The sequence below is a fragment of the Protopterus annectens genome, chromosome 16.part0 (assembly GCF_019279795.1).
Source record: "Protopterus annectens isolate FY-2018-M chromosome 16.part0, PAN1.0, whole genome shotgun sequence".
Taxonomy (NCBI): domain Eukaryota; kingdom Metazoa; phylum Chordata; order Ceratodontiformes; family Protopteridae; genus Protopterus; species Protopterus annectens.
In genome coordinates this window covers 396,026,476-396,048,247 of record NC_056750.1, presented here as the reverse complement: position 1 = coordinate 396,048,247, position 21,772 = coordinate 396,026,476, and the positions used below count along the sequence as shown (strand labels likewise).

Sequence of the window (21,772 nt, the reverse complement as noted above, 5' to 3'; positions counted from 1 at the left end):
ACCACCCTCCCAAACCCAGGAACCCCACTCGGCCTTCCTGAGAACATTGGAAAATATGAAGGTTTCTCCAAACACCATTATATTGGGCGACTTCAACTACCCAAACATAGACTGGGAGCATTACTCTAGCTCCAACACCCTAGCCCAAAGGTTCCTAGAATTTATAAACTCAAATGCTATGGAACAACTTGTTTCCACTCCCACAAGAGGGGAAAACATACTGGACTTGAGCATCACCAACATGGGGACTCTATGCTCCAGACCAGAAGTGTATCCCTCACTGGTAAGATCAGACCATAAACTAATCTCACTGGATATTTACATCCCGACCCCACCCCCTGCCCAGAAAACCACAGTGAAAAACTTCTCTAAAGCAAATTTCACACTCCTAAAAACCGAGGTGGAATCCTTCAAAGCCCCCGGGCCTGTGGAAAATACGGCCCAGACTGCAGAACCCTTTATAAATGCATTCTATGAACACCTTCAGGAATGCATGGATCATGCAATCCCAAATAAAACCAAGACCCAATCCTCCAAAGGCAGACATCCTGTCTGGTGGACCCCAGCCATAAACAAACTATACAATAGAAGGAGGAAGCTACTACATGATAGAGAAAAATCCCAAAAAGGGAAGGCATCTCTGATCAGTATTAGCAAAAAACTACGGGCACTCATAAAATCGTCTAAGGCCAGCTTCGAGAGAAAACTTGCACAGGACACTAAGGATAATCACAAGGCTTTCTTTAGTTATGTTAGGAACCTGGGTGGGAATTCCCAGATATGCTCAGAATTAGTCCAAAATGACAAAAAATACACTGAACCCACAGACATTGCCAACATCCTAGCTGACAGGTTCATCGCAAACTTCTCCCCCCCTCCCACCAAAAGGGCAAATATCTATCCCAGCAGAGTGCTGCCCCCTGACATCTCAGATGCTCAGGTAAGAGCCGCCCTCTCCAAAGCAAAAAACACAGCATCAATGGGACCAGACGGTGTCCCAGGCTGCATCCTACATGAACTCCAAGAAGAGCTAAACCCAAACATAAAACTACTGTTCAGTCTCAGCATTACTACAGGATATGTACCCAAAGAGTGGCGTACAGCAACAGTGGTCCCTCTCCACAAAGGTGGTGCCTCAACAGGTCCTGGAAACTATCGCCCCATAAGCCTGACTAGCTTGGTCTGCAAAGCTATGGAAAGGATCATCATGGACCTCATAAATAAAGATATTGGGGGCCTACAGACACTGGATCCTACCCAGTTCATCTTTGTTAAGGGCAGATCCTGCCTCTTAAACCTGGTTGATTTCTTTGAAACAGTTACCAAGGCCATTGACGAGGGGAAGGTGGTCCACACGGCCTATCTGGACCTCGCAAAAGCCTTCGATACAATACCCCACTCAGGCATTATAGATAAGCTCACCAGCTTAAATATAAACCCCTATGTCACTAGATGGGTTGCAAACTGGCTCAAGGACAGAACCCACGTGGTTAGAATTGCTGGAGCCATGTCAGACTCCAAACCAGTTACAAGTAGCGTTCCACAAGGCTCAGTCCTGGGACCTTTCTTGTTCGGTATATATTTCTCGGAGGTACAGGCCAACACGAAAGGACTGTGGCTGACCAAGTTCGCAGATGACTGCAAACTGGGCACCATAATTGACTCTCCAGCCGACACAAGCATCCTCCAAAAGGGCCTCATAGAAACAGACAACTGGTGCCAGAGCCATGGCCTCAAGCTAAACGCCAAAAAGTGTATAGTCATCCCCTTTGGCAAAAACAAAGTGCCCACAAATTACCACATAGGTGATAATCCATTAAGTACAGAAGAAGTAATTAGGGACCTGGGGATCCAAGTTGATAGCAATCTCTCATTTGACAACTACGTGGCCAAAGTGGTTAGAAAAACATTTTATATAGCCCACCTAATCATGAAGAGATTCACATCTAGATCAGGGGAGGTCATTGTGCCTCTTTACTCATCCCTCATCAGGCCCATAATTGAGTACAATGCCGCTTTTGGGATGTACCTTACCAGACACCTGCAGCAACTGGAAAGACCCCAAAAGTACCTCACCAAGAGGATCAAAGGGCTCAAACAGATGCCATATGCTGCCCGGTTAAAGAAACTCCAACTCTACTCAGTGGCATACCGCCTGCTCAGAGGCGATCTGTGCTTGACGTATAAAGCCATGTCCAACCTGGAATTAATGGACATGCTGCACCTCAGAAAATCCAAATCCCATCGAGTAACACGCTCGAGAGACTTGAACCTCAGCACTGAAATAAATAGGATATGCTGGAGGGACAGATTTATAACCCATAGGCTCCCTTCACTCTGGAATAAAATCCCAGTCCAGGTTAGGCAGAGTCCCTCATTGACTCTCTTCAAGAGGAATCTTGATGAGTGGATGGGAGATTGTAGGTTTACCCCGGGTATCACTTCTGTGTCACTGTTAGACAGAGGCACAGTATACTACCCTCGAAAAAGGGCATAGCAAAATTAATTTAAAATGGGTGTCGAAAGCCAAACACACTCTGGCTAGGCTTCTAAATGCCCTAGGGCAGATAGCCTAGTATGAACCTATGAACCTATATTTCTTTTATAGATTTAGAAAATTGCTACAGGCTTTCTATTAGCATGCTTTTTCTGAAGGTTAAGTCTGAATCTCAAATGCCTGTTATTATTAGTTGGTTGCAAATCTCACTGATTTGCTAGTACACCAAACATTTTAGAAAACAGAATAAAGCAAATAATGGATAGTTGAGAGTCTCTATTTTCCCTAACACACATACATACATGCTACATTCACAAATACACTCAAAATACACACACACACACACACACACACACACACACACACACACACACACACACACACGCACACAGCAAGACATTCTGCAAAATTAGGGACAGTTGAGAGCATATATGTGGCTACACATACACACTCACACACACACACACACACACACACACACACACACACACACACACACACACACACACACACACACACACACACACACACACACACACACCTGTATTGCCTAGGCAATGCCCATCAATGAGTACACACTGGATTCATGTTTCACTTCCTTAGTGCCTTAATTTACATTATGCATGATGTGTGTGAGTGTGTGTGTGTGTGTGTGTGTGTGTGTGTGTGTGTGTGCGTGTGTGTGTGTGTGTGTGTGTGTGCTGTCTTGAAAACTACCTTAAGTGTTCAATGCTCAGCACATTGTCTTGTATTAACTAGTTATGAGAAAACTGCCCATTGCATAAAGGGAATTGTCTGCCATTAAAATAAGTAGCATTATGTTAATGTTCCCATTACTTGTGGTGTCCCTCAGGAGTCAGTACATGGCCTGATGCTATTCCGTTTGTTTTTTGCCTCCATAACCATTTATAAATCATGCTGCCAAAGTAAATACACTGATAACACTAAGGCTGTTTTTTAAATATCCATTGTATAAGACTTTGAAATAATAAATAAAGTCCTTACTGACGTGTTGGTAGACATCAGAACATGGCATTCATTTCTGAATAGATAAATGCAAATTAGTATTTTTCAGCAAATCAACAATAATCACATTGGATCAAACAGCTCTTGAGACTGTGGCACAATGCAAAGATTTAGGACTCACAATAACAGATAAATGCTCATTTTTTTCATTTAGACATAATAGTTTGTAAAACTATGAAACAAGTGAAATTGCTGTTAAAAATTTTCTACAAGAAGCCAGAACTGTATTTAAAACTTACATATACCCAGTTATAGAATATAATAATTCATTTTGCATGTGGGACAGCTTGTATGATTAGAGCCCATCCAGCAAAACATTTTCTAAAAAAAATCATACTTGTAGGGAATTTGCCATATATGGAAAGGTGTGAAAAGTTAGATCTTTTTCCATACATTATAGATATTTTTGAACAATTCTAATCTTAGCATACAGAGCAATCCACAAAGAAGCCCTCAGGGTATCATTAAATCTGGATGTATTCAGTTCATCTAAGATGCAGTGACATGACAATATGTACTACAGCATAAAAGTTGTAGGACAACTATAAGAAACAATTACATCCCCATCCTTCAGAGCAAGCTACACGTAATACACTAGTCATCAATTTTAAATACATTTAAGAAAAATTTAGAGACCTGAGTAAACTCACATGTCTACAACTCTGCATTCTTGGTGTCAATGTGAAAAGATCTTTGCTCCAGAACTCATTAAGGTAGTTGCAATAGCCTCTGAATTATTTTGTAGAACTTTTCCATATCTAGTCTATGTATGCACACTGTTTCTAAATGTGTTGGACTTTGTAATACATTGTTTTGTTATGTACTAAATTTATAGGGTGTGTCTGAAAAATGGATATTTGGGGTCAGAGCACCTACAGAGCTATCACAAGCAAATTACTAGATAAACCCTTAATGAATTCCCACTTCCCTTTATATTTTTAGAGAGTCAGAAGGCATAACCCTGAACAGGCAAACAAATATGGAATTTTTATCCCATAGCACATTTTTCTGCAGGTAGTACAGTTGGCTGGGAATATATAAACTCTGACATTTGTACCTAGCTTCGAGATCACCTTACCTTATGATCAAAACATATATTAATGGAGTGCAACACAGACTTGTGCATTATACTTTTGAGCAGCAGTACCACATGATTTGTTCTTGTTACCTCTTGGCCAGTAACCAGGAGTATGCTATCATCCCTGGCATGGTGCACTTGTCGATAAATGTGATCTAACACAAGGAGCTCACTCCAGCAATTTTGAAGAAGTTTCATTTGATCGCCTACCTAAAATAATAGAAAAAAAATAAATATCAGCAATGGTTCTTTGAGCAACTACTTTAACACAGAGCATAATTACAAATACTAGGAATGCACTGAAAGAGAAAGTCTAATGAAGCCGTATAGTCCATTCAAGTCGTAGCTTACTGGAGAAGTTCTCTGTCTTTGTTTACAAATATTTTACCTGGGTCAAACCTTTTCACTTTCTTCCCCGAGTTCTATTTTTTTTTCATATTATTATTATTTATTTCATAGCAACCTGCTGTTCAAAGACCTTTTTTTGTGCATGAACTCTGTGCCAGTTAAATAGATACAGCCTAAATTAATTGCATTAAAAGAACATAGCTTTGTTTAGATTTCATTCTGCAATCCACTCAGCCTTGACAAATATTCAAAACTGAAACATGAAAAGGCATGAAGTGTTGAAAACAGAATCTGGATGGGCTAATAGAACAAGTATGCATGCATTTATTTTCTAGTTGTCATAACCAAAACTGAAAACTACATAGACTATTTTGGAGTATATTTTGAAGTATAATAAATAGAAGGGATGCAGTTTGTTCTTTCCAAGGCACACATTTCAGTGAATTCATAGGAACAGCAGATATGCCAAGAAATTTCTGGCAAGAACAGATGTACAACTTGTTTCGGCTTACAGAATATCTGTGCTTGCATTGAGCAAATAAAATATGTGGTACATTGCTTCAAATTCTGCTAAAAGCAATTCTACTGATACAGCAGAAAATATCAAATGCATTATGCATTAAAAAGTTAAGTATATGGGACATATGAATTGAAACCATGTTATATTTATCAGGAGCCAAGGGTACTGATGTTTAAATGTAAATATTAAGCTTTAAACCCTTCTAGTTTAGTAGCTATGCACTCATTGTAGGAGCAACTTGCCCTACTGATTGTATTAAGTGCTGCAATGGCAGAAGGGAATCGATTTCCTCCAGATAAGCTCTAAGATAAATTTAACGTTATTATACACATCAGTCATGGGGTATTTTAAGGGTCCTATTATATTGAGATTAAAGTTCACAGTTTGGGGGTATTCAGAAACACATATCATACTGCTCAATTTTATGAGGATTGCTCGGTGTGTTATGAGGGAGTAATTACAGCAGTATGAATCCTCTAGCAAGTAGTGCTGGATAACACTTACAAAGGTGACAGTCTGTGCGTATAGCTAATGTAAATTAGCCATGTGTTTTGTCCTGAAGCCTTATTCCAGGCTTTAAATAACACTTTAAAGTATTCAAAGACAAGAACTGCATGACTATTCAGAGCACAGTCGTGGGAATGCATGTGCTGTTTTAGAGGATACACCAGTTGTTGTCTGTCTCAGCACTGGATCAGTTAGAGAGGCAGCAGGTATGTGTGTGTCTTTGTGTGTGTTTGCATGTGTGTGTGCGCGTGCGTGTGTGTGTTTGTGTGTGTGTGTGTGTGTGTGTGTATGTGTGTGTGTGTACACATACTTCTGAATGAGAATTATTGTAAATGTACTCCTGTATGTGTGACTGTCTGTCTGTCCTGGTGTCTATGTGATGAACTCTGTGTGTGTGTGCGCAAATATGTGTGTGTGTGTGTGTGTGTGTGTGTGTGTGTGTGTGTGTATACTTTGAAGGGGAATGACTATGAATGTACCCGTGAATTTTTGTGTGTCACTGTCCAAGTGTCTGTGTATTGGAATGTGCGTGTGTTTCTGTCTGCCTGTCTCTCCTGGTGTTTAGATGTTGGATTTTTTTGTGCGTGTACATGTGTGTGTGTGTGCTTGTGTGTTTGTGAATGCATGTGAATAGGGATGACTGTGAATGTACCTGTGTATTTTTGTGTGTCACTCTCCAACTGTCTTTGGGTTGGAATATGTGTATGTGTGTGTGTGTGTGTGTGTGTGTGTGTGTGTGTGTGTGTGTGTGTGTGTGTGTGTGTGTGTGTGTGTGTGTGTGTGTGTGTGGGTGTCTGTCTGTCCATCCTGGTGTTTATGTGTTGGATTTGTGAGAGTGTGTATGTATGCATGTATGTGTATACTCATATGAAGGGGAATGATTATGAATGTACCTGTGTATTTGTATGTGTATGTGTGTGACTGTTTGTGTGTGTGTGTGTGTGTGTGTGTGTGTGTGTGTGTGTGTGTGTGTGTGTGTGTGTGTGTGTGTGTGTGTGCGTGTGTGTTTATGTGTATGTATCTGTACAACAGTACTGTGTAGGTTCATAGGAGGAACATTAATGTTAATGCTACTGTTTGGGATGTTTGATTCAGAGACATGCAAATCAGATTTCACTTCCTGTGGGTCTTGCTTGTCTCTGAATCACTGATCACCTTCCTTGTGCTACTAAAGCACAACAGCCAAGCACTGTTAGTTCTAGAGTTAACCTTTCTGAATACCTCTGATGTGCAATGACATTTATATGATAAACAGTATGCAGCATAAATGCCCTTTTTTGAGGAAAAAAATATTCTCTAACAGACAAACTGTGGAGAAGTTATAAAAACACACTCTCTTCCTAGAATAAATATAAATAATAATAAATACAAGATTATCAGAATTGGATTAATTGCAAGGAGTATGGTTATATTTTCATTTTTTTAGTCTCAAGGTTGGTTATTATTTGTCATGTTCAGTAAAAATATAAGATTGCCGTATTTACATTAATGTCTTTTCTTGCATTTACCAATCTACCGCTGAACAAGTGAACCAATCCAAACTATTAGTGGGAGGTTTGATAAACTTATACTACATTAGCAAATAGCTATAGAGAATAAAATCATATTAAACACCACAAGCACATCAACAGTATGTATGGTCTCTCGTGCTTCTACCTGTCTTATACAGATATCTTAATCAGCATACAAAAATACATCTACAAATACTTGAAATGTACTACAATAAAACTACTAGATTTACTGATAACCCACCCAATTGAACACATCACTGTATTCACTGTATAGCACTTCAGCAGATCCACTGGTTAGAATTCGAACACGCCCTGAACTTCTCACAACTCAAAAGAACACATTTTTTTTAGCAGATCAAACAAATGTCCAGCGCCTAGCAAAATTATTAGTAGATCTATTTCTCTCAGATATCCCCAATCTCAGACCCAAAATCTCATGTCCACCTCTAAATATAACAATCATCAAAGACAATATGTATAGTCAATGCCTGTAACAAAACTATGGCACTCAATTCTCCATGAACTGTAAAAAAATAAACCTGAAAATTTTCTTAAAACAATTAAAAAAAAATCTAACTTACTACATAGTCATGCTGTCATCCTGTCTCAGCTCTGAAATGGCATCTAAAACTATTCACTAAAATCATCTGACTCAGCCATCTCACACTCAGATAGTACCTATCATATCTGACTTAGCCCTCTCACACTCCAATATCGCCTATCATATATGCTTTCTTTTACTACTTTGCAGTAAAAATATTTGTTAATATGCTGATATAACATTGCTATAAAGTAGAAATCGCCTCCTGAATGCATCAGCACCTACTATGTAACAGTGCTAACTTACTACATAGTCATGCTGTCATCCTGTCTCAGCTCTGAAATGGCATCTAAAACTATCCACTAAAATCATCTGACTCAGCCATCTCACACTCAAATAGCACCTATCATATCTGACTCAGCCCTCTCACACTCCAATATCTCCTATCATATATGCTTTCTTTTACTACTTTGCAGTAAAAATATTTGTTAATATGCTGATATAACATTGCTATAAAGTAGAAATCGCCTCCTGAATGCATCAGCACCTACTATGTAACAGTGCTATCTCCTTACTGAACTCCCTGAGACTATACTGAAAGGGGGTATTAGCTCACTTGGAGCATACAGGTTAACAAATGGAAATAAGTGAATACATGCATACATACATAAATGCATGCACACATGCATATATACATACATATACACATACATACACACACATACATGCATATATACATACATACATGCATGTATACATAAATACATACACACATGTATATATACATATATATACACATAGAAACTATTATTCTTGGGGACTTTAATATCGACTGGAAAACCTGCTCATCAAACTTCCCTTCTACCCATATACATTTACATAGCTTCTCTCAGATCATATTTTCCCCTACCAGAATCAATAAGTCTAACAATAAGGAAAATGTTGTAGACTGGATATTAATAAACAACAAACTCCAGTTATATAAATCAGGCACCCTACCTGAGGACATGAGTAACCACTTCCTAGCCTATATGATCAGAAAAAAGAATGACATCCCTCAACAAACTACCTTTAAAACCATTAGGAATACTAAGAACTTTAATCTGACTAATTTCCAGGCTGACCTTAATTCACGTGACTGGTCCAACCTTAAACTACTTCCTCTTGATGAAGCAGTTTTATACTTCAATTCTAAATTCCTTGCCATCTTAGATAGATATGCTCCTAAACGAACTATCAGAACCAAAATAGCACCATGGCTAACCAATGGTACAAGGCAAAAACTTATTGCTATAAACATAGCATAGACCTCTTGGAGATCCACCAAATCCCCACAAGACCACATGAGATATAAACAATTGAGAAACCATGCAAAGTAATCCGTTATGCTAGACAAAAAAAAATACTACTATAATTTGCAGCAAAAGCACCAAAACCAACCACAAAAATTCTGGTCAGGCTTAAATAAACTGCTCCATCCAGGTAAATCTTCTATCCCCACCCCCTTAACTACCCTACATCTACCCCCCAAATGTGTTGCAAAGACCTTTAACACTTTCTTTACAGAAACAGTGCAGTCCCTAGAAAATAATCTATCTCCCAATACCTCTACTACTACCATATCCACACAAGAAAATTTATTTATTTATTTATTGCAGTTGGTTTACCAGGATAGTCCATTGGGCCTTAAAGAACCCGTTTTCAATGGAGTCCTGGGGAGAAAAGCTCCAAAAAAGAAAGAAAAAAACCAAAAATACATATAATATTCGACAGAGAACTGTCTAGGGACAGAACGTTATTAATACAATGTAATCAGAATAATGTGAAACTATTCAGATATATAATAGCAGTCATAACAATTAATACATTGAGAGAAAAAACATGTTAGCAATAGAACAATGCAAAAAATTAATACAAATTAGAGAACAAGTTTAGTAGCTAAAAGAAGGATGTGATATTAAAGGACATTAAGAAGAGTTAGTTATGTGGGGTGGGAGCAAGAGCATTCCCACTGTGATGCTAGGTGTAGGAAAAGAGACTTCTTAAAGGTAGAGTGGATAGAGGTGGTGCGGATGTTTGGTGGTAAGGAGTTCCAGAGGCGATCGAGGCTGAATGAAAGAAGTTTTTTGCCTGCGGGATGAGTAGGTTTATGCACTTCTAGTAGATTTTGATTATTAGACCTTAGAACTCTGTTAGGTAGGTGCATTTTAAAGGCAGAGGAAAGGGAGGGACAGAGGGAAGGGTTTAGAATAAGCTTATGGGCTAGAGTTAGTTGAGTGTAAGTTAGTTGTTTGGGAAGTTCTAGCCATTTTAGTTTATGGAGGGAGAGACAGTGGTGAGTGGAAGACTTATGGCTGGTGGCGAACTTTGCAATTTTGTTATAGCAGGAGGTAAGCTGTTTTATTAGTGAGGACTGAAGATTAGTAAGTAGTGGGGCCCCATAGAGAAGGGAGGGGATAAGGAAGGAAGTAGAGAGAGTGATTTTAGTGGCGGATGTGAGGTAGGTATTCTGTCTATAAAGCATGCCAAGTTTTTGATGCGTTTTTTTGATGTTTGTTTGCAGGTGGGAGTTAAATTTAAGTTGGTTGTCGATTTGGACCCCAAGTAGTTTGGTCTCTGACACTGTTTCGAGAGGTGTGTTGCTTTGACTAGTAATTAAGAATGAATTTATGTCGGGAGGAGTAACTTTGGAGGGAGTAAATAACATTAGTTTGGTCTTGGAAGCATTTAGAGCTAGATGATTGCTTAGCATCCATTGCTCTGTGGAAGAGAAGGCATCTTGAGTAAGTTTTTGTAGTGAAGTGATAGAAGAGGCAGAGCAGATAATAGTAGAATCATCCACATATTGGATGATGCTAGAGAAAGGGATTGATTTGTGGAAGTCGTTGATAAAGATATTGAAGAGAAGGGGACCCAGTATGGAGCCTTGTGGGACTCCGGTAGGGGTGCTAAGGAAGGAGGAAGTGGCTTTTTTCCATTTTACAGCTTGATTTCTGTTAGATAGATAACTAGAGAACTAGTTCAAAGAGGGGGAGGATAGGTAGAGTTTGGAGAGTTTAGTTAAGAGCAGGTTGTGTGAGATAGTATCAAAGGCTTTGGAAAGATCAAGGAGTAAGGTGGAAACAATTAGTCCAGAGTCGCGGGCTTTATTAACGATTTCAAGGAAGGAGAGAAGGGCAGTCATGGTGCTATGATTAGGTCTGAAACCGTGCTGTGTGGGAGTTATAAGATTATTGTCTAGGAGGTGGGGAAGGAGTTGAAGTTGCACACATTTTTCAAGGATTTTTGAAATGGGGGACAGGATGGCTATGAGACGGAAATTAGAGACATTATTATTGTTACCACCTTTGTGTAGTGGTATAATAAAGGCTTGTTTCCAAATTTGGGGAACTATGCATTCTTGTAGGGAACGGTTAATTAAGATGCTAATAGGGTAGGCAAGACTTTCAGCAGCTATACTAAGAAAGTAAGAAGGGATATTGTCAGGAGCATTGGTACATGGTTTCAATTTCTGAAGGAGTTTCTTGATAGTAGATGTAGGTATGGGATTTAAAGAGAAGAGAGTGCATTCTGGGGGGGGATTTTGGGGAGGTGTTGATGAGGATAGAATTTGTGTAGAAGAGGGGGTAGTGCAGTTAGTGGGTGGGGAGTATGGAGTAGATGTAGAGGCAGTGGGGGTGGGTGAGGGGGTATTGGATGATGCAGAGGAGGTAGAGAAAGAGGAGGTCAATTTGGAAATAGAGTCAATGAAGAAAGAATTAAATTGGGTGGCTAGATCTTGATCTGGAGAATTTGGGTCTGGGGTAGGAGTATCTGGTCTGCTGGGGTGGAGGAGAGTGGAGATCCCTTTCAAAATAAACTCCCCTTCAAATTTGATCCAATACCTACAGCTTTTATTAAGTCCTTACTTAAGAAACTGAAATCCACCACCCTTGCAGCAGACCTACTACCCGCAGAGTTTCTCCAAAAAGCTGCTAATAAAATAGCATATCCAATCTCTATTTTAATCAATCGAACAATCCTCGAATCCTACATCCTCTCCATCTGGAAAATCTCCCACATTATTCCACTTTACAAAGAGGGAAACTCCACTGAACTCTCAAATTATAGACCTACAGCCATCCTATCTCCCTTGGCCAAAATAATGGAAAAATGCATACATAAGCAACTTCTAGCTCATCTAATTCAGAACACGCTCCTAGCCCCCTCCCAGCATGGATTCAGACCTGCCCATAGAACAACAACAGCCCTTCTTTCCTTCTCTCACACAATAAATCAAAACCATAATTACAACAAGCTCTCCTCAGCTCTCTTTCTAAACCTATCCAAGGCATTTGATATGGTGAATCACCACCTACTCCTAGACACACTAAAATCACTTTCCATACATAACCTAGTAATCAACTGGTTCCATTCTTACCTGAATGGCAGACAACAAGCTGTACTATGGAAAGACAGCCTATCCCCCTTTCTACCAGTCATCTTTGGTGTCCCCCAAGGATCTATATTAGGCCCCCTCCTATTCTCCATATTCATTGACCTACCCAAAGTTATCCGAGATGCAACATGTATTCAGTATGCAGATGACTCCACCCTAATCTGTTCTGCCACCACCCCAACAGAATTACAATCCCTATCCCAAATCACTTTCAACAAAGTAGAGAACTGGCTCACTGGTTGCCATCTCCTACTGAACCCAAATAAAACCAAACTATTACTTTCCTCCCCTACCCGTCAGGTCACATCACCACTTATTACCATTACATCTAACAATGGCACCATAATTTCCCCAGAACCTTGTACTAAACTACTAGGGGCAATCATCAACAACAATCTGAAGTTTGATGCTCACATAGACAGAACTATGAAAACAGTTAACAAAAAACTAGGCTCTTTATACAGGATTAAACAATTCCTAACTCCATCTGCCAGAACTGCTATTGCCCGAACACATCTCCTATCAACCCTTCTCTACACCTCACCCATCTTCGTAAATCTAAGTAAGTCAAACCTTAACAAATTTACTAGCTGCTACAATAACATAGCTAGATTTGCCACAGGTTCTGCCTATAGAATCCATCACTGTCTAAATCTTCAAACACTAGACTGGCTAGAACTACCATATCAACTTCAATATAACAACTCATAGAAATTCACAAAATCGTCTACTAACCTAGCAGTACACCCGTTCTGACAAATATTATCACCCAGTAACCTAACATCCCTCCGCTCATCCAACAGAATGCTAGTACGAACTGCTAAAGCCATCAGCTCAGAAGGTGAATCACTATTCTCCAGCTCTGCTGGTAAAAAATGGAACTTACTCCCTGCAGAACTTACTACTATATCCTCCTTATCCCAATTCTGTAAACACCGTTCCGAAGACAAAATGTCTCAGTAATGTGAAGAGCAACACAGGTGCAACTCGACTCGAACAGGCAGTAGATCACTGTTTAATTATTTATAAACTACTCAATAGTAATACATAAAATCACGGTTAAGCGCTTTCATCTGAAAGAGCAGACTTCATCAGAATCCTTATCCAAATTCAAAATATCCCTAAAGAAATACCTAAAAACACATTGGCTATGTCCATGTTTAAACCCTGACTAACCCTATTCAAAGCACAATTCATATAGGGGAAATACTCTAGAAGAAGAAGAATCTGAACCTTTAACTATCCAGATTTAATACGGTTCTCAACTACTGATAAGATTTTAATAAAAGGATGATATCATGTGTGCTAGCCACTCTAAGGCTATTTGCTCCCTTTTAATATGTAATCTCTAACTATTTGCCTTCTCAACTATCAACTTCCAACCTTTTCTTGTTTGACCTATTGAAAACAAAATGTTTATATATTTCATTAAATAAATGTACAATGCTGTTAAATTTCAGTAAAAGCATGCCTGTTTATTTACACTTGTTATGTACATGTGGAGCTTTTCTCTCTGGGCCTCCGCTGAAAATGGACATGTATCCAGTCGGACTGTCCCAGTCAACAAATGTAAAATAAATAATAAAATAAATAAATAAACATACATACACACATACATAAATATATACACACACGCTTATATACATACATATACACATACATACACACACATACATTCATACATTCATAAATACATACACACATGCATTAATACATACATATACACATACACACATGCATACAAATATATATACATACACACATGCATAAATACATGCATATATACATACACTCATGCATGCATACATAAATACATACACACATGCATATATGCATACATATACACATACATGCATACATACATAAATACATACATGCATATACACATACACACATGCATATGTACATACATATACACATACATGCACACACATACATTCATACATACAGAAATACATACACACATGCATATATACATACATACATACACACACATACATGCATACATAAATGCATACACACATGCATATATACATACATATACACATACATACACATACATAAATACATACACACATGCATATACACATGCATATACACATACATGCATACGTACATAAATACATACACACATGCATATATACATACATAGACACATATGCACATGCATATATACACACATACATGCATATATACATACATATACACATGCATACACATATACATGCATGCATACATAAATACATGCACACATGCATATATACATACATATATACATACACACATGCATATACACATACATATACACATACATACATGCATACATACATAAATACACATGCATATATTGGAATCTTTACATGTCTGTGGATCTAGTATCTGTAATACATCCTGTTATGCACTATGGGTTCCTGTAACAAGTTTTATCTAAGACATTAGCTACAATGTTCATATCTGCAAAGTAAAATTAAATGTTTTGTGTGTGTGTGTGTGTGTGTGTGTGTGTGTGTGTGTGTGTGTGTGTGTGTGTGTGTGTGTGTATATATATATATATATATATATATATATATATATATATATATATAATGTTTTACATGGTTTACTATTGAAAGGTCGATTAGTGTTAGGCCGATTAATGTTATGACCGAAAAATCATGAGCTGAATGTCGAAAATGGTTTGCACAATTAAGTACATTCCATATTTTTGATATTCCCCTCTTCCAGCCATGACAATTAGCTTACCTCTAATGTTTTGCAGGGGGACTGTGCCCCACACACCCCCTGCACATTAAATATACCAAATCCAAGATTGCACTACAGTGAGGAAAGGGGCTACTTCCTTGTTCCTCACTGAAGCGCGGCCTCCCTCCACAGTCTCGGCACATCGCTTGTGAAAACGTTGAGTGCACCATGCAACTCAACTAACCTCGGTCGACTGCTTTTATTTCAATTTCCTGCTCCTTGAACATTGTGATTTTACACATCGGACGTTCGACTTCCTGCAGTTCAGGTAAGTCATAGTAAACTGTTTTACATATACACACACATGCACACATATTTACATATATATATATATATATATATATATATATATATATATATATATGTGTGTGTGTGTGTGTGTGTGTGTGTATGTATGTACTTACACACATACATAATCCAAAGTTCAGTTTTGTGACAAACACTACCAGTACACTTACAAGAAATGAGATAACTGTTACTGATTTTTAAATGTTTTTATTTCCTTTTTTAGCCTAGATTAAAAATGTTTTCTACATCCAAAATCCCATCTGGCCAGAAGTTATGAACATAAACTCCGCCATTATTTAATACTATGCATTTCAATCTTCACCAGTCCAGTAAGCCATCATCAGTGAATGGGATAATCACAAATAGAGATAAGTGGCATAAAACATTTCTATTAGATTCTTTGCTCAGTGATTCAGGTGATATTATAAGAAATGACAAATGGCTATAGTGTGCCCTTTAAATTCCAGCATAGCTATGTCTTTAAACCAGCTTCCCCCACCAAGCTTTTGCCAATTAAACTTCTTTACTGTGACTATTCATAGAAGTTTGTTCCTATTGTAATCTCTGGACCGTGGCTTCTGTGTTTGTGTGTAAGCATGCTTGTGTGCGTATGTGTTTAAAATTGGTATGCACTCTTTGGGGGATGTTCTTTCACTGCTGTTGTATGACTATGGAGTTAACGTATATCAGAAGATGTGGGATGCAGACAAGGTTGCACCACTGCAACACCAAAGTTACTGAGCAGTGTACATGATATTTTGAGAAGTTATATTCTCAATCTGTTGTGATCAGTTTTTTTAATTTAACATATCCTATCCCGTATCTTGATAATCTTGACAATCTAACAATAAAAAAGATATTCAGCTTGCTTTCTTCATATTTTATATGGAAAAATTCTAACCTTTCATAAACATCTTCTTTACTCTTTTAATAGCCATTGTCCCCTGCCTCAAACTCTTTTCTTAACTGATGCTGATACTTATAATATTTCAGTCATACAAAATCTACAACTAACCACTTGATCCAAAGCCATTCTGACTTGTGCAAAGACACAATAAATATCATCTGCACTTTTGCCCTGCCTACTCCTTCTTATATACCTCACAATCTCAAATAAACACCAATGTTACTTTTTACTCATCAAAGTAAGGTCCATAAAACAAACTTAATACCAAGTATTCCTTCTACCAGAAATATCACCACCACCTTTTTCCATGTATCACTGGTTCATGCCTCCTTAATTTTCTACTCTAGCTTCCTTTGTGAAATGATAACTCCTCTTCACTTCCTGTCTTCCATATTTCCCAAAAAACATTTATCCTCTGGTTCTCAGCTTATTGGTTGCATCATCATCAATCATCACTGGCACTCTTTTTTCTCATTTTCTACATGAGGTCGGTGTGTTGTGTCAACTATTGCTATCTCTCTCTCTCTATTCAATACCATTCTCTTACCTTCTTTGACATTCATGCCTGACTGTCACAGGTCTTCTCTCAAATTCACATCCACTGCTTTACTGGATGCCCTCATTTTCTCTTGCATTCTTCATGTCTGCCACAAATCATCTTCAGCAGATTGTCTTCTGCTTTTCTGCACATGTGCCCAAACCACTGTAATCTATTCTCTTTGACTTTCTCTACAGTTGGAGCTACTTTGGCTTCTGCTCTTATGTTCTCATTTCTTTGTGTGCATCCTATCTCCCCATGTCAGGTACTTCATCTCCATCATTTCTAACTTCCTCACTTGTTTTGCCTTTACTGCCCAGGTTTCTGTACCATACAGTAATACTGGATACACCACTTTTTTGTACACCTTACTTTTCAGCTTCTTTGGAATTCTTCTGTCATACACTACCCCTGCTGGTTGGCTGCAGCCCTTCTGACTCTAGTTTTGACCTCCGTATTCAGACTTTCCTTCTCTTTAACCACCCCTCCCAGATACTTGAAGTTGTTAACCTGTTTCAGTGTTTTAGCAAAACCACAATGTTTCAGTGTTTTCCCTTCTATCTCAATTCTCAACTTCTTCTGATCCACCCTTTGCTGCTGTTACAACTGTCTTAGCTATACTCAGTTTCATCCCATGTGCTTTCAGTTTTCAATTCTACTCCCCTATCCTTTGTTGAAATTCTTGCTCAGAGTCTGCCTGTAAAGCCACATCATCTACACACAGCAACTTTGTTGATCTGTCCCTGCAACCTGTTTGCTAAAGTAGTCCATAAACAGTATGAACAGCACTGAACTCAGGGCAGAACCCTGATGCACACCCACTCCCACTGGAAATCCCTCTGTGAGATCAAACACTCTTCATACTTGAGTCATTGGGTCCTTCTGCATTGCCTGTACTAATTCTACCAATGTTTCTGGGACTTGGAACCACTGTAGAACTGGTCAAATAAGCCTTTCTGGATCTTACCACATGCTTTCTCCAAGTCTAGGAATGCCCAGTTGGGCTCCTTCCTCATCTCTAGCTTCATTGAGTCAGTTGTTCTCATCCTGATCTGAATCCGAGCTGCTCATCTCCCATCTTTCTTTCTACTGCCCTGGGTATTCCGTTATGAATCACCCTCTTCAGAACATTCATGTAGTGTTACATGAGGTCTATACCCCCATACTGCCCACAGTTGTAAATGTCCCCTTCGGTCTTGAACATTGGCACTAGTCTGCGTATTCTCGAGGCATCTGGGTTAAGCCTTTCTCTCAAAACTTCCTTGGGTACTCTTAGGAGCCATTTCACTCCTATCTCAGCCAACATCTTTATCATATCTGCTGAAACCTCATCTAAGCTAGCTGCTCCTGACTTCATTATCCTTAGTGCTGTTTTTACTACTTATAGGAGGGCTCCTTCTCTTCTTTCATTTCAGACTGTGTCTAGGGCAGTACAGCTTCTGTGGGGGTTTCTTCCTTCAGAAGCTGCTGTAAATGCTCCTTCCATCTGGCTTTGATGTTTTGTGGACTGGTGAGCAGGCTGTTGCTGGCATCCCTTATGATTGGTGTCTGACTATCTTCTTTATCTTTCTGCATTTGCCTTGCAATCTGATATAGTTTCTTTCTGTCACCTACTGAGTTGTTTTTCTGAAACAGGTAGAGTGCCTCTGATGTATTGTTATATGCAATTGCAGCTCCTCTCTTAGCCTGTTTGGTAGTCAACCACTGTTCTGTTCTAGACTGGTCAGTTTTTTTCTATTGACCACCTTTTCCTGAACTCCTGCTTTCATTCTTTTGATGACTTCCTGGACTTCTATGTTCCATCACCAGCTTTCCTTGTGTCTCTTATTTCCATAGCTGGCTTGGCAGCATATCTGTTCTATAGCCCTCACATATGCTATTCTGAGACACTGCCATTCTTCATCAACTCCACTTATTTCCTCTTCTTCTTCTTGAGGTGCTAGAGTCCAGAGTAATTCCTTGAGCTGTTGTGCTTTTTCTCCAGTCAACTTCCAGGTCTTCACCCTAGTCTCTGCTGACCTTAGAGCCTTCTCCAACTACTGCTTGCAGATGATTGTGGAAACCAGTGGTTTATGCTGTGGGCCAAAAGCTTCACTGGGAATCCCTTTGCAATCACTGATTCTACACCATTGCCCTTTCCTCACTAAGAAGACTAACTTGAGTTGCATGTTGGCCACTCTTGTGTTTACTTTGTGTTAATCACCATCAAGTCATATGCCAGACAGAAGTTCTAGAATGGCCTCTCCTTTATTTCTGTTTTCCCACCTGTGTACCTGTGTAGACCCAGGAATTCCTATATCCTGTTCTGTCTGTCCTGATATGTTAATTCAAGTCACCCATTATCAACACCAGTTCATGTAGTCCTGCTCTATATAATAGTTCCTATGACTTCTGTCTGAATGTACTGTTTTACTCACTATCACCACCCTGCTGTGGTGCATAAGCTGAGATTATGAATAGTGCCTTATCATTACACTGGAGTCTGATTTGTGCCCTGTCATTACACTGGGATTTGATTAGTGCCTTATCATTACACTGGGGTCTTATTAGTGTCCTATCATTACACTGGGGTCTGATTAGTGCCCTATCATTATACTAGGGTCTGATTAGTGCCCCATCATTACTTTGGAGACTTAGTGCCCTATCATTACATTGGGGTCTGATTAGTGCCGTATCATTACACCGGAGTCTGATTAGTGCCCTATAATTACACTGGGGTTGATTCGTGTCCTATCTTTATACTGGGGTCTGATTAGTGCCAAAGCATTACACTGGAGTCTGATTTGTGCCCTGTCATTACACTGGGATTTGATTAGTGCTTTATCATTACATTGGTGTCTGATTAGTGCCCTATCATTACACTGGAGACAGATTAGTGCCCTATCATTACACTGGAGTCAGATTAGTGCCTTATCATTACACTGGGGTCTTATTAGTGCCCAGTCATTACACTGGGATCTGAATAATGCCTTATCATTACACTGGAGTCTGATTCGTGTCCTATCATTACACTGGGGTCTGATTAGTGCCCTATCATTACACTAGAGTCTGATTAGTGCCCCATCATTACTTTGGAGACTGATTAGTGCCCTATCATTACATCGGGGTCTGATTAGTGCCGTATCATTACACCGGAGTCTGATTAGTGCCCTATCATTACACTGGGGTCTGATTAGTGCCCTATCTTTATACTGGGGTCTGATTAGTGCCTTATCATTGCACTGGGGTCTGATTAGTGCCCTAGCATTACACTGGAGTCTGATTAGTGCCCTATCATTTCACTCGTGTCTGATTAGTGCCCTGACATTACACTGGGGTCTGATTAGTGTCCTATCATTACACTAGGGTCTGATTAGTGCCTTATCATTACACTAGGGTCTGATTAGTGCCCCATCATTACTTTGGAAACTGATTAGTGCCCTATCATTACATTGGGGTCTGATTAGTGCCCTATCATTACACTGGGGTTTGATTAGTGCCCTATCTTTATACTGGGGTCTGATTAGTGCCTTATCATTGCACTGGGGTCTGATTAGTGCCCTAACATTACACTGGAGTCTTGATTAGTGCCCTATCATTTCACTCGTGTCTGATTAGTGCCCTGACATTACACTAGGGTCTGATTAGTGCCCCATCATTACTTTGGAAACTGATTAGTGCCCTATCATTACATTGGGGTCTGATTAGTGCCCTATCATTACACTGGGGTTTGATTAGTGCCCTATCTTTATACTGGGGTCTGATTAGTGCCTTATCATTGCACTGGGGTCTGATTAGTGCCATAGCATTACACTGGAGTCTTGATTAGTGCCCTATCATTTCACTCGTGTCTGATTAGTGCCCTGACATTACACTAGGGTCTGATTAGTGCCCCATCATTACATTGGAGTCTGATTAGTGCCCTATCATTACACTGGGGTCTGATTCGTGTCCTATCATTACACTGGGGTCTGATTAGTGGCCTATCATTAGAGTCTAATTAGTGCCCTATCATTACAATGGAGTCAGATTAGTGCCCTATCATTACACTGGGGTCTGATTAGTCCCCTGTCATTACACTGGGGTCTGATTTGTGCCCTATCATTGCACTGGGGTCTGATTAGTGCCCTGTCATTACACTGGGGTCTGATTAGTGGCCTATCATTAGAGTCTAATTAGTGCCCTATCATTACACTGGAGTCAGATTAGTGCCCTGTCATTACACTGGGGTCTGATTAGTCCCCTGTCATTACACTGGGGTCTGATTTGTGCCCTATCATTGCACTGGGGTCTGATTAGTGCCCTATCATTGCACTGGGGTCTGATTAGTGCCCTATCATTGCACTGGGGTCTGATTAGTGCCTTATCATTACAGTGGACTCTGATTAGTGCCCTATCATTATACTGGGGTTTGATTACTGCCCTATCATTACAGTGGGATCTGATTCTTCAGATTGTAATCAGATAATTCTGATGACATCCCTCACTGTCTCCATCTCCACAATTCCCAAACCATATCTAACCTGTCCCCCTCTTGTTTAGTAGAGTCTGTAACTCTAGCCAAGCGACTTTGCTGCTCTGCACTTCCATCTTGTTGCCTTAATATATAGGATGTCTCCTCCTATCTTGCTTTCTCTCTTGCTTTACTCTTACTTTTAGTTCATAGGTTCATAGGTAGGTACTAGGCTATCTGCCTGAAGGCATTTATAAGCCTAGCCAGAGTGTGTTGGCTTTTGCCGCCCTCTTAGATTAGTTCCTTGTGCCTCTGTCCAGTAGAGACATTGAAGTGATCCCTGGGGTAAACTTTGTTTCCCATCCACTCGTCAAGGTTTCTCTTGAAGAGGGTTAGCGA

General features: G+C 39.5%; 1 protein-coding gene across 2 annotated transcripts in view; it reads right to left on the bottom strand.

Annotated features, from left to right (window-relative positions):
- LOC122791088 (nuclear receptor subfamily 5 group A member 2-like) overlaps nt 1–21,772 on the bottom strand; it is a 643,734-nt gene that overhangs the window by 95,755 nt on the left and 526,207 nt on the right. For both annotated transcript variants that reach the window (XM_044058884.1, XM_044058885.1), the window contains exon 5: nt 4,692–4,811. In XM_044058884.1, coding sequence (XP_043914819.1) covers nt 4,692–4,811 — 120 coding nt within the window. The remainder of the gene's footprint in view (nt 1–4,691; nt 4,812–21,772) is intronic.